The sequence below is a fragment of the Triturus cristatus genome, chromosome 6, assembly GCF_964204655.1.
Source record: "Triturus cristatus chromosome 6, aTriCri1.1, whole genome shotgun sequence".
Classification (NCBI taxonomy): Eukaryota; Metazoa; Chordata; class Amphibia; order Caudata; family Salamandridae; genus Triturus; species Triturus cristatus.
The window spans coordinates 384448838-384461819 of record NC_140589.1 but is presented as its reverse complement, the minus strand read 5'-3'; the positions used below and the strand labels follow the sequence as shown (position 1 = coordinate 384461819).

The 12982-nt window shown below is 44.3% G+C and overlaps 1 protein-coding gene across 2 annotated transcripts in view; it reads right to left on the bottom strand.

The window, feature by feature from the left end:
- PXDN (peroxidasin) overlaps positions 1-12982 on the bottom strand; it is a 565162-nt gene that overhangs the window by 436232 nt on the left and 115948 nt on the right. For both annotated transcript variants that reach the window (XM_085610787.1, XM_085610786.1), the window contains exon 2: positions 7012-7083. In XM_085610787.1, coding sequence (XP_085466913.1) covers positions 7012-7083 — 72 coding nt within the window. The remainder of the gene's footprint in view (positions 1-7011; positions 7084-12982) is intronic.

Here is a 12982-nt window from a genome sequence, read left to right as displayed (position 1 = left end):
TGGAAAAACACTGGTAACAACTGATTGGTTAAGATGAAAAGCAGAGATTACTTTGGGAAGGAATTTGGATTTGTTCTAAGAACCACTTTGTTATGATGTATTTGTAAAAATGGTTCCTGTATGGTTAAAGCCTGGATCTCACTTACCCTTCTGAGTGAGGTAAATGCGACAAGGAAAGCTACTTTCCATGTGAGGAACTGCAGTACACATTTATTTAGAGGTTCAAATGGGGGACCCATGAGCCTGGTAAGAACAATGTTTAAATTCCACACCGGAGAGGGTGGCAGTCTGCGGGGAATTATCCTTTTAAGGCCCTCCATAAAGGTTTTAATTGCAGGTACTCTAAATAGTGATAAGTGTTGTCTGTTTTGTAAATAAGCGGCAAATGCCGCTAGATGTAATCGTATGGATGAATATGCTAGATTACACCTTTGTAAGTGTAGCAAATAGCAAATGATGTCCTGTATTGAAGCATCCAGCGAATCAATTTTATTGTTATTGCAGTAGATGAGAAATCTTTTCCATTTTGCTGCATACCAAGTTCTAGTAGTAGGGAGTCTGGCTTGTTTAATGATGTTCATACAGTCCGGCGGAAGGGTAAGATAACCGAACTCTAGGACTTCAGGAGCCAGATCGCTAGATTCAGTTGACCTGGATTGGGATGCCTTATCTCTCCATGGTTCTACATTAGCAATGCTGGGGAGAGGTATAGTTTTTGGTGTGGAACTACTGAAAGTTGCAGTAGTGTTGTGAACCACGGTTGACATGCCCATGTGGGAGCTACCAGGATCATCCTGAGAGACTGTTGTCTGAGCTTGCGTACTACTAGGGGAATCAGTGGGAGTGTCTGAAAAGCGTACGCAAATCTGCCTGACTAGTTTATCCATATCGCATTGCCTTTGGACAACGGGTGTGGAAATCTGGCGGCGAAGGTTAAGCATTTTGCATTTCCGTGTGTGGCGAACAGATCTATGTCTGGTTGACCCCACATTTGGAAAAATGGTTGAAGAATCTGGGGATGAAGTTCCCATTCGTGTATCTGCTGTGTCTGTCGACTTAGCAGATCCGCAATCTGATTGTGAACTCCTGGAAGATGTTCTGCCAGAAGGTATATGTTTTGTGGAATGGCCCACATCCATATGCTTTGTGCCAGCTGAGACAGCTGCAAAGAATGTGTGCCTCCTTGTTTTTGTATGTCATACATGGCTGTCATATTGTCCGTTCGGACTAGGACAGTTTTGTGATGTAGATGTACTTGGAATGATTTTAATGTTAGAAATATTGCCAGTAATTCTAGGTGATTGATGTGGAGAACTTTCTGTTGAGTGGTCCACTTGCCTCTAATTGTGTGGTTTAGGAGATGGGCTACCCAGAAAGTGAGTGATGCGTCTGCTGTTAGCACTATCTGTGGAACCGGCTCTAGGAACGACCGCCCTTTGGAAAGGTTTCATGTCTTACACAACAGTGCAGAGCGATGTGTGCAGCTATCCACCAACACCAGATCTGTAAGTTGTCCTTGAGCCAGGTTCCACTGACGTGCTCGGCATTTCTGTAAGGGGCGCATCTGAAGTCTTGCATGAGGTACGATAAAAATGCAAGAGGCCATCATTCCTATGAGTTGCATGAATACCCTTGCTGGGAGGGAATGCTGTGGCTGAAATTTGGTGATTAGAGTTTGCATACTGGTTATCCTGGCTGGATTGGGATATGCCAGAGCTCTGGAGATGTCTAATGTGGCCCCTAAATACTGATGTATGTGGGAGGGCTGAAGATTTGACTTGGTGTAGTTTACTGTGAATCCCAAGTCGTGTAGCAGCTGGATGGTTTGAGGAGTGTGATGAACCCATTGGGTGAATGACTTGGCTTTTATCAGCCAGTCGTCGAGATATGGAAAGACATGGATTTGTTGTCTTCTCAAGTGTGCTGCTACTATTGCAAGGCACTTTGTGAACACCCTGGGTACGGTGGTCACCCCGAACCACGGTTGTCCGTCCACTATGAACCTTCCCGTGAGCAGGGTGAATGGGAATGTGGAAGTAGGCGTCCTTGAGATCTAGTGTGGCAAGGAAGTCGCCTTGTTGAAATAGTGGGAGGACCTGTTGAAGAGTGACCATATGAAAATAATCTGACTGAATGTAGAGATTGAGGGGTCTGAGGTCAAGTATTGGCCTTAGGGTGCCATCCTTTTTGGGGATTAGGAAATACAGCGAGTAAACCCCTGTTCCTTGATGCTGCAAGGGAACTAGTTCTATTGCCTGCTTTTGAAGCAGTGAGAGAACCTCTTGTTTTAAGAGTGTGAGATGTTCCGTGGACATTGGACGCTGTTTGGGTGGTATGGTGGGTGGGGTTGCTGTAAGTTCCAGGCAGTAACCATACTGGATAATTTTTCTTACCCACTTGTCTGTAGTGATGGAATTCCAGACATGTAGGAACTGTGATAGTCCCCCTCCGACCGGAGTGGAATGGTCTGGAGGGAGTGGAGGGAAGTCACTGCTTATTAGTGGGGGAGGCGCGAGTGTTGTTGTTACCTTGGCCTCTCCCTTTGTTGTTATTTCCCCTGTATCCGCCTCTAAAATTTCCTCTATTGGGGGATGTTTGTGTAGTGGTTTTGTAGGAAGAGGAGGCGGCGTCTGTTCCAATGTTTTTGGATGCTCCTCTATAGAAGGAGCGACGAAAGGAACCACGTGTGGATGGAGACTGTAATGCCCCCAGGGCCGGACTGACTACCGGGCGTTTTGGAATTCTGCTGAGCAGGGGGCTGATTACACTGCGGTGGGGGCTGATTTCGTTCATGGAGACCTGCGTGTACTTCGAAATAACTAAAGCAAAACGAATTTCGTTCAGTACACGCAGGTTCCCATCAACGAAATCAGCCCCCAGCTCAGCAGCATTCCAAAACGCCCGGAAGTCAGTCCGGCCCTGAATGCCCCCATGGATTTAGCAGTCTCCGTGTCCTTTTTTATTTTCTCTAGAGTGGTGTGTACAGCTGGTCCAAAAAGTTGTTCCTGATTGAACGGCTGATTGAGGATAGTTGTTTGTACCTCCTGTTTGAAGCCTGAGATGCGTAACCAGGCATGTCGTCTGAGTAACACACTAGTGTTAATGGACCTAGGGGGTGTGTCAACTGCATAAAGGGCTCACTTGATTGATGCGTTGGTTATTAATTTGCCCTCCTGAATTAAATCATTTGCCTGGGTTTTATATTGATCAGTTAAATGTTGTACTAGGGTTGCTAGTTGGTCATAGTGAGCCCTATCGTACCTAGCAAGTAATGCTTGTGTGTTGGCTATGCGCCAGTGATTTGCTGCTTGGGCAGCAACTCTCTTGCCAGAGGCATATAACAACTTAGATTTTTTATCCGGAGGTGGTGCATCACCGGAGGTTTGAGAGTTAGCACGTTTCCTAGCATTAGTTACCACTAGTGAGTCTAAGGGTAGTTGCCCCTTGATGTAGGCAGGATCATCGGGAGCGGGTTTATATTTTTTGTCAATCCTGGGATTGAGAATTCTAGCTCTCACAGGGTCCTTGAATATGTTGGGGGCATGTTTAATGACCCCCTTTAGCATTGGGAGGGTTTGGACAGTCTTCTGTGACTGTTGGAAGGTGTCTAGAAGAAAGTCTTCGTCTGCAGGGTCAGAATGCATCTGAACACCATGGTAGAGAGCAGCTCTATTTACAAGCTGACCAAAGCCAATATTGTCATCTGGGGGGATGGCTTTGTTGGATATGGCTGGGGATCAGGGAGGTCTGGGGGATCTATTGGGTTATCATAATCGTCCCAATCATCCTGTGATACGTCCGTGTCGTCATCAGGGTCAGTGAAAGGGTCATTGTTGCCTCCCCCACCCCCCTAAATCATCATCATCGTTTGGTGGTGGTGAGTGTGGTGGAAGTCTTGGAGGATGTGGAGGAGAGACAGGCTTAGGAGGAAGAACAGGAGAAGAGGGTTGTTTAGGTGAAGTGGCACAGTGTTTTTTCTTCACAGGCACTGCAGGAGTGTCTGGTGTGTCTGGTGTGTCCAGCTTCCTCTTCTTGTGTGGAATAGCAGCCACATGTCCTGTTTTGGGGTCTATATGGAGAGTTTTCTGTTTCGGATCGAAAGGATCCGGTTGAAAAAGTTCTTCCTCTCGGTAACCGCTTTCAGCGCAGACTTCTTCGGGTCAGAGCAGAGTTTGGATTTCTGCTCCGAGGCCTTGGGAGGTGGTTTGGGGTCCTTTGGCTTGGCTATGGAGATGGAAATCTTTTTCGGTTCCGAATGCTTTGGTTTCGGATCCGATGTCTTTTCTTTCGGCGTCGAGGTGGTCGGTGCCGACTTCTTTTTTGGAGTAGGTTGCTCCCCCGTCTTCGGTGCCGAAGGCGCCTGCGGGACACTGAGATGCGGTTTGCTCAGACCCCGAGCTACCGGAAGGCTTGTCCCTTATCGTCGGAGCCGGGCCCGGGGGCGGGGCTTCTGAAGCTCGTTTTCGGTCGCGACTGGGGCCAGCAGGCGAAGTCTTGACCACGGCCTTCTTTTTTTCAGGTGGAGTTGGGGTAGGGGCAATTGTACTAACTTGTTGACCAGGAGTGATATGGTCGTCTGAGTCTAAATCGTCTGCTCCAGGACATCGGGGCCTTCATCGTAGATGTCCCTGGTGCCGGAGCTGCTCGCTGCGCCATGATGTGTCATTGGGCCCGGCGATCACGGATTGTCTTTTTTGATCGAAAAGAGGCGCAGGCCTGACAATTGTTTTCATTGTGCTCGGGCTAGAGACGAAGGGTACAGACCTTGTGGTGGTCACTGTGTGAGAAATCCACTCCACACTGGGGGCATTTTTCAAATGGAGTCCTTTCCATGAGCTGTAGGCCCGAACGGCGTCGATAGGCCCAGCGACCCGCGTCGACGACTGGAATCGAGTAGTTGAGATGCGCGTTGAAGATCACGCAATCGAAAACAATACCGTCGGAGTTGTAGATAATTTGCACGTCGAAAAGGTTAGGAGAATATGGTGCCGAACCGGAGCGCAGAAGTTACATCCGAACCCAATGGCGGAAAAAAAACAATCTGAGGATGGAGTCGATGCCCATGCGCACTATCGTCCAAGGGAGGAGTCACCTATATCGTGACTATAAAAGACTCTTCCAAGACAACAACAAAGTGCAAGCATCCGAGCCCAACACCAGATGGCGATCTATGCACAGTGTAAAATCTGCAGCTCATATGCCTCGAACATTATGTTGCGGTCCTTCTTGGTTCCAGGTAGATATGCAATGGCCATATGATGCAAATGAAAAGTTTTTGTAAAACCATAAGTGATTGGTACAGTTAAGCCTAAAACATTCATAAATAATAAACACTTTGGAACAACTTATAAAAACTTTAAAAGAAGAAAACTGGTATAAAATCAGTAAGGTATAGAACAATCCTACGTCTTTTTGTTCAATTAATTTCAATATATTACATAGGTTCTTCTGCTAGCTCGAAGTGGTCCAGTCTTTTCTCGCTAACCCATAAACACAAATGTCTTTTTTTTCTTTCCGCAATCACCTAGAGACTATGAGCAGGTCCTTCAGGGTTTTTGCTTATTTGCATTTCCAATGTTCTCCTCAATAATGGAAAGTTTAACTGACGTTATTTCAAGTATAGTTTTATCTGAACCCAACTAACTTTGATTTGAAACTAGTTAGTGGTTAAACCTTTTCTAAAGAAAATATTTTAAATCCATCATAACCAGCCAACTTCCAACCAGTTTGAATTACCTTTCTCTCACTATGCTGCTGGACAAACTAGGTTTTTGGCAGATTCATATATTTTTTTAAGGCAATCATCTTCAGAACCAATATGCCATGTCAAGCGGACATGTTGTTGGTGTCAGTCCTCTGACGTTGTTAGCAGCCTATTACACCAGGTGTATGGTTGGTCGGATTCTCAGAGACTATTTTGGGATAAACAGAATTGTTTTTTAACATATCTAGACCAGGTGCTAGCTCTGCCTTCCAACTTGCAAGTGACATGTAGTTGTTTGGTGATCCCTAGTTCTCGTCTTAATCCCACATCATCTTTAAAATCTGCTTCTTTAGGTTGCCGTTTTTGATTCTTTCTGCCCACTTCTACAGACGAAAGGCCGTATTTGCTTAGACTCACAAGCTACCGCATCAGTGCTTACTTAGGACTTGCTTTCATCATTCAAGGCAGGATTACTTCTAACCGACTTCAGTTTAGTGATGTAAAGGCACAGGTCGTTTTTTGTGGGACATACAGGGTTCTATTTTGCCCTATCTCCATGTGCCCAGCTATTGTTGGAATTTCTTATTGATGCTCTGTTTTGCCAGTGAAATGCAGCCTTGTGTCTTTGTGTATTCCACCTTTGCGGGCAGACGACTTACTCAAAGTTTTCCCATTCTTATCAAGTACAATCATAATATGAGCAACGCAACAAGTCAGTTTGGTGATGCAGGATTATTTGATGAGGTATACTACAATCTTGCAATTTTTTACAGTATGCTTAGCAATTTTCCAGGTTACACAGCCCATTGGCTGAAAATTTCAAAAACTGATTCAATCTATAGCCTTTTCCACTGTCTATAATGCAACCCATCAAAGATGTTCATCTTGTGACAGAGCTTCTCTATATGCTCCAGCAACGGTGATAAGATTTTACGTTACGAATGTAACCACCACTAAAGAGACACGAAGAGCGAAGGTTCATTTAGAAATGACAGCCCCCTTTAGATATTGCATTACATCTGCCGTCTAATGCCAAGTATCTCTCATATCGGAACTGTTAGTGCTCTACTGTTAGCACTTCGGTTTAAAGGTACAAGTGTCTAATGTACACACACCAGTGCACTGCAAGTGGTTAATTTTCGCTTAAATAATCTTTTTTGTTTTAGCACAAATAAACAATGCGACTGATGTAATTATTCTTTACTTATTCTCTCTGTTAGATGTATTTGAAGACAGCAGCAAGAAAGAATTTAATTATAAAATATATATATATATATACACACAAAAGATTAAAACAAATTACTCACAGTGTGTTGAGATTCTTGAGTCGTCTAAATGCTCCAGGTTGTATGTCTTTAATTCTATTAAATCGCAAATCCCTGTGGAGAAAAAAGCCTTCATTAGAATGTGCACTTTAACCAACTGTCATTAGGTTTAGAATACCCACAAAAATGTACTGCTTCTGAAAAATGTGTAACAACATTTCAGAAAGGCTATGAAGGCTGAGGGTGTGGAATGCGTCATTGTTTGTTGGGCACATTTAATTCAATAGCGCCTCCTGCAAGACTGCTGGCAATCAAGAGTGGGCTTTTTCTCATCAAAGAGCTCAAGGGTAGGGGTCGGGTTAGCATGGAGGAGGGTGGTAGCAGGATGGAGGTGGTTGAATTGGGCCTGTAAATTCCCCAAACGCAAGACGTTGAACCTAAGAACATAACAGGCTGTAATTTGCTGCGTTGAGTGGAGTGAAGTGGGCCTTGGCCCATGGTGACCCAGAAGCAAGGCCCACTGCACTTTAGGTTCTGGCAGTTATCTGGATTAAATGAGCTGCCTTGTGGCCATAACCAGCACAAGATCATCAGTGCACTACGTGGGTTTATAATCCACAGGAGCTTTCAGGGAGTGGTGAGCCTGCATCTCATGCGAATGGCATGCACCATCCGTAGCTATGTGTGACTACATTTCAGACATCGCACAGGCTACGGGGTTAAAAGAGGTATTTCTTGTTTAGTCTTTGCCTTAAGGTAATGTTCTATTGGTTCTCTAATTTTGGGCCTATTACAATTAAGCTACCGGCCCTTGTAACTCCAAATATATTGCGCTCTTATTTTGCAGTTCAACCGTAAAGCTAAATCAGATTTTGCTCAACCCAAATGGTGACCACGTGATTTCAATGAATGGCTCCTATCCCAGTGGTGCCCGATCCCACTGAAGATCTTGACATGCCAACCAAAATTCAAGATAGAGGCCCATAAGCCATTAGTATCTGGTGGTGGTATACTTTGCTTGCTTGTCCAGCACCAAAAGAGCTCCTGCATTAACTTTTAACTCAAAACCAGTTTGGCCCAAACTGACTGCCCATCCCTGGTAAAATTATTAAAGGGGCATTGAGGCTCTCGAATGTAAGTGTTAGGCTGTACATTTTTGGGTTACTACTGTTTGGACTGTTTCTGCATATTCTGAACCATGTCGGCTCAAACACACTGAGTTTCCCAGCAGTGGCCTGTGAGAAAATAGGGCAAAGGGCAAACATATCACAGCCAACCTGAAACATTGTAGTATACAAACGAGCAAAGCTGTCCCATTAACACGCTCTACAAGCACAGTCCATAGTGAAAAAAATAGAAAAACTAAAGCTTTCACAAAGAGAGCTGAGGACATCTGAATACTTACCATTGGTTAACATTGTCCTAGGGACACCTGATTTGTTTCATAGTGCCTTATCACGCAAATGCTATAATTGGGTTTATGGATTATATCTAGGTTCTGGTTAATGCTTCGAATGTTTGGTTTTTGATGTGCTTCCTAATTTTGACTTACAACAAACAAATGATGGACGGAATGCTGACAATGCAGACATTCTCCCCCAGTCAAGAGATCTGGGTTAAATCCATCATTCTTTTGCCCACTACGCCACCCCAGTTCAGACATGGCCATATGCAAATCAGTCTTGACCCTCTGCCTCATGGGAACAGTCCAGCCTGAACTACCAAGCCATGTCTTCCCTGGACCGGAACCAAGCATCCTAGGACCGGTTTCTGGCTATCAGCCGTCATCAGCCAGGATAGCTTGACTCCAGTGGCGTAGTGAGCACGGGACCCACGTCTGGGCATACCCATCCCACTTAGGGCGAAAAGCGTTACCACAAACAAATGATGGACGGAATGCTGACAATGCAGACATTCTCCCCCAGTCAAGAGATCTGGGTTAAATCCATCGTTCTTTTGCCCACTACGCCACCCCAGTTCAGACATGGCCATATGCAAATCAGAATGCCAGAAACCGGTCCTAGGAAGCTTGTTTCCGGTCCAGGGAAGGTAGGCTTGGCAGTTCAGGCTGGACTGTTCCCATGAGGCACAGGGTCAGACTGATTTGCATATGGCCATGCCTGAACTGGGGTGGCAGAGTGGGCTAAAGAACGGTGATGGATCAAACCCGGATCTGTTGACTGGGTGTGAGTGTTTGATTGGTTCTGATGCTCCGTCCATCACCACCCCCTTTTGTACCACTTTGTTCGCCATAAGTTGGCAGGGTATGCTCAGACGTGAGTCCCTTGCTCACTTTGCCACTGGATTCAAGCAAGCCTGGCTGAAGACGGCTGAAATGCCAGAAACCGGTCCTAGGAAGCTTGTTTCCGGTCCAGGGAAAGTAGGCTTGTCAGTTCGGGCTGGACTGTTCCCATGAGGCACAGGGTCAGACTGATTTGCATATGGCCATGCCTGAACTGGGGTGGCAGAGTGGGCTGAATAACGGTGATGGATCAAACCCGGATCTGTTGACTGGGTGTGAGTGTTTGATTGGTTCTGATGCTCCGTCCATCACCACCCCCTTTTGTACCGCTTTGTTCGCCATAAGTTGGCAGGGTATGCTCAGACGTGAGTCCCTTGCTCACTTTGCCACTGGATTCAAGCAAGCCTGGCTGAAGACGGCTGAAATGCCAGAAACCGGTCCTAGGAAGCTTGTTTCCGGTCCAGGGAAAGTAGGCTTGGCAGTTCGGGCTGGACTGTTCCCATGAGGCACAGGGTCAGACTGATTTGCATATGGCCATGCCTGAACTGGGGTGGCAGAGTGGGCTGAATAACGGTGATGGATCAAACCCGGATCTGTTGACTGGGTGTGAGTGTTTGATTGGTTCTGATGCTCCGTCCATCACCACCCCCTTTTGTACCGCTTCCTAATTTTGACTGTCATATTTTGGTTCATGTAATTACTACTAATTATGTTCCAATTTTGTACCTCTGATTGGACCCTGAGGTCATAAAGCATAATTGTGTCAGCGTTACCATATGTTTACCTGACAGTCAGAAACCAGTGGGTAAATTGTGTACTGAAGTCGAGGATGTTATGACTCACAAGATTTCAACCTCTGTAATTTCAGTGTGTTACATATGTACTTCTCTCTACTATCCTGTGTCTTCCTTCTTATTCCAGAAAGGCTGCTAGCATTGCTTTAGCAACGCACAGCACAAGTGGGATTGAAAACAGCCAGTCAGGGTACTGTTTTAAATACAGGCAGGAATGAGACTATCTCAAATACGTCTATGCTTTATAAGTTCTCAACTGTAACCCACATTGCATTTTGTGTCTTTATTCACTAGCTGCGTAGTCTTTTGTTAAATGTGTTGCAGTCAGTCTAGTGCTTTACTAACCTTTCCATTTTAGTCATGTCATATTTTCAACACTTGTTATCGCTGTAACCATACTAATAAAAAATTACTCCGAAAACAAAGATATTTCTGTGATTACTCTGAAATTTACTTGTGAACCGCAAGGAGTAATTTATCTATTTTTTATTTTGATGTTTTATCTTGCAATAACTTTAAGGTGTCAAATCTACCCATGAACAAAACTTTGTGAATCAGGTGCGTAGTAGTCATAGTGAATCACTTCAAGAGAATCTAGACTCTAGAGCATATTCCGAATGCAGATAGAAAAGAGAGTGCAGAATATGGTCATTTGGAGCTATAGTGAAATACTGATACAAAATAATAATCAGTAGCAGAATTGTTGAAAAGAAAAGTCATGATACACACAAATAAGTTAGTATGTTTTGTGTACAGCATAAACTTGCATGCATTTTTACTTGACTCCTATAAATATGCTATTTTGTATATACGAAACAAGTGCATATTCATGTCTCAATGTATAATCATTGTCGTAAATATACATTATGTTCTATCACTGCCCGTCTCTACACACAGCACACATGTAGGAATAGCCACTCCTCACTCTCTAAATGGTGAGTAGCTTGGATGTTTTGTTTTCTTTTCTTTTCTTCACAAGAACGATGAGTTGGTAGCAAGGAAAGCTGACTGGAGCCAGTAAAGTTAACACTCCTTGTGACTTGGTAGCTGCCTTGCTCAAGGGAGACCTGCCTTAAGTGCTGGAGAGCTTAACTACATACAGCCTGCAGAGCTGAGAGTAGCAAGAGCCCTTAACATGGGGCTCGATATTTGAATAGAGAGAGCTGTTGAGGGGGATTCTGAACGAATGAGAGGCCTCAAGGTCACAAACAACAGCACCTCTATAAGATTTCAGAGGAAAAAGGGTCTGCCAGCCATAATATCTGAAGTGGTAGTACCTTAGAAGATCCTGATTCCTTGGCAGTACAGCTGAAGTCCTCCTCACCACTGGCCCTTGCTGTTTGGAGGGCCAACCTGCATTACGTCTCACTCGCCAATTTCACTCTCTTGCATCCCTTTCCCCTGCTGAACCATAGTTCCAGAAGCTCAATACAGTTTACCAGATAACAAAACCGAAAACAATCTACAGTCACTCTCCTTTAATCTCATCAAGGCTTCATCAATGATGTAAAAGCCTGTGGGCCAGCATAATCACATGAAGACCCATGTCTTCATGACTAGCTCTGCAGCCAATCCAACCAGAACAGCAAACAACTCATTGAATATAGGTATTTTCCCAAAGGAACTCTAAATGCCTTACATAAAACCATCCCTAAACCAAACAGGTTATGATCCTAGAGATCCTTTCAACCGCTGTCCAACAGCAGACTGTTTTTAGTCAAGAAGATAGAACGTTCAAAACATCTGCCTCAAAACATATACCTACATTCATATAAAATAACTTGCTTTCAGACTTCCAAAACAGATTTAAGTATGGCTGAGGCACAGAAGCAGAAATGATTTCAAGATGGGATGATTTTAAAACAACAGTGAATTAAAACTGGAATACCGTCACACCTATAACTTGAACTCTCCCTTGCCTTTGATGCTAGTCACCAACCCAAGCTTTGATAGAGACTTGACAACATCAGAGTACAGGGTGCATAAATGAAGCAGATTGCATCTTTTTTATCAGACAGATCATTATCTCACTCCTCCCTTCATGTCAGCTCCATTAATTCAAAACAAATGTAGCAAAGATCTTTACCCCCTCTTTAGCATTTACTGTACCTCTATATTGCACCAAATCTGCTCCTTCAATTTCAATTGTTGCTGTTATGCAGATAAACAAATCTTAGTTAGTATGAACACTCATCTGACTTTGACTCATGCTCAATTGGACAATATATCAAAGTCAAAAAATGGATGCTATCTAGCCACAGCAAAATAAACATGTCATAAATCAAAATAACCATATGCAGTAAATAGATCAAACATCTACTATAAACAATATGGCCTCAGCAAGTAGGACCACCACCAAAAAACTGAGCCTAAGTGAGGACTATAGGGATAAATACGGACTCAAGCCTGTCACTTATAATAAAATTGTGTTTGTCTAAAAGGTTTAAACTGCAGTTTGGCACTTCTTTCCCTAATATTGGCTAGAATGACATCCCTGCCCACATTGCCCCAATTGCTTGTCCTGTCCTACTGACTGAAGAGTTAGCCCTCCCACGATAGTAGGGTCTAGTTGTGCTCTTGGAGCTGGAAATCACCACACATCATTTATCGCACATACATAACGTTAATTTTCAGTCTGCAACAAGTTAACACCAACCATTGGGTGTAAGTCTGAAGTATACAATAAGAAAAACATGTCTCTAGGCGAAGTGGAAGTGCAGCTTCCTTGTACGGTTAAAGCAAATGCTGCAGATATCATCGAATGAATGAACAAAACAGTCTGGGAGACCAGTAAGTGCATGCCTCAACCAGGCTCGCTGCCAGTCTACCCTGTGCCTGGGGAGTGTGTCTGCAACTGTCAGCTGAGCGCTTCAGCTTGGGAATGCCCCTTTGAATGCCTTCAAATTCTGTCTTCAACCAGGCTGCAGCAGCAGGCAGCAGTTGTGGGCTAAGGTGGACAGTGGCTGGTATGTGTACA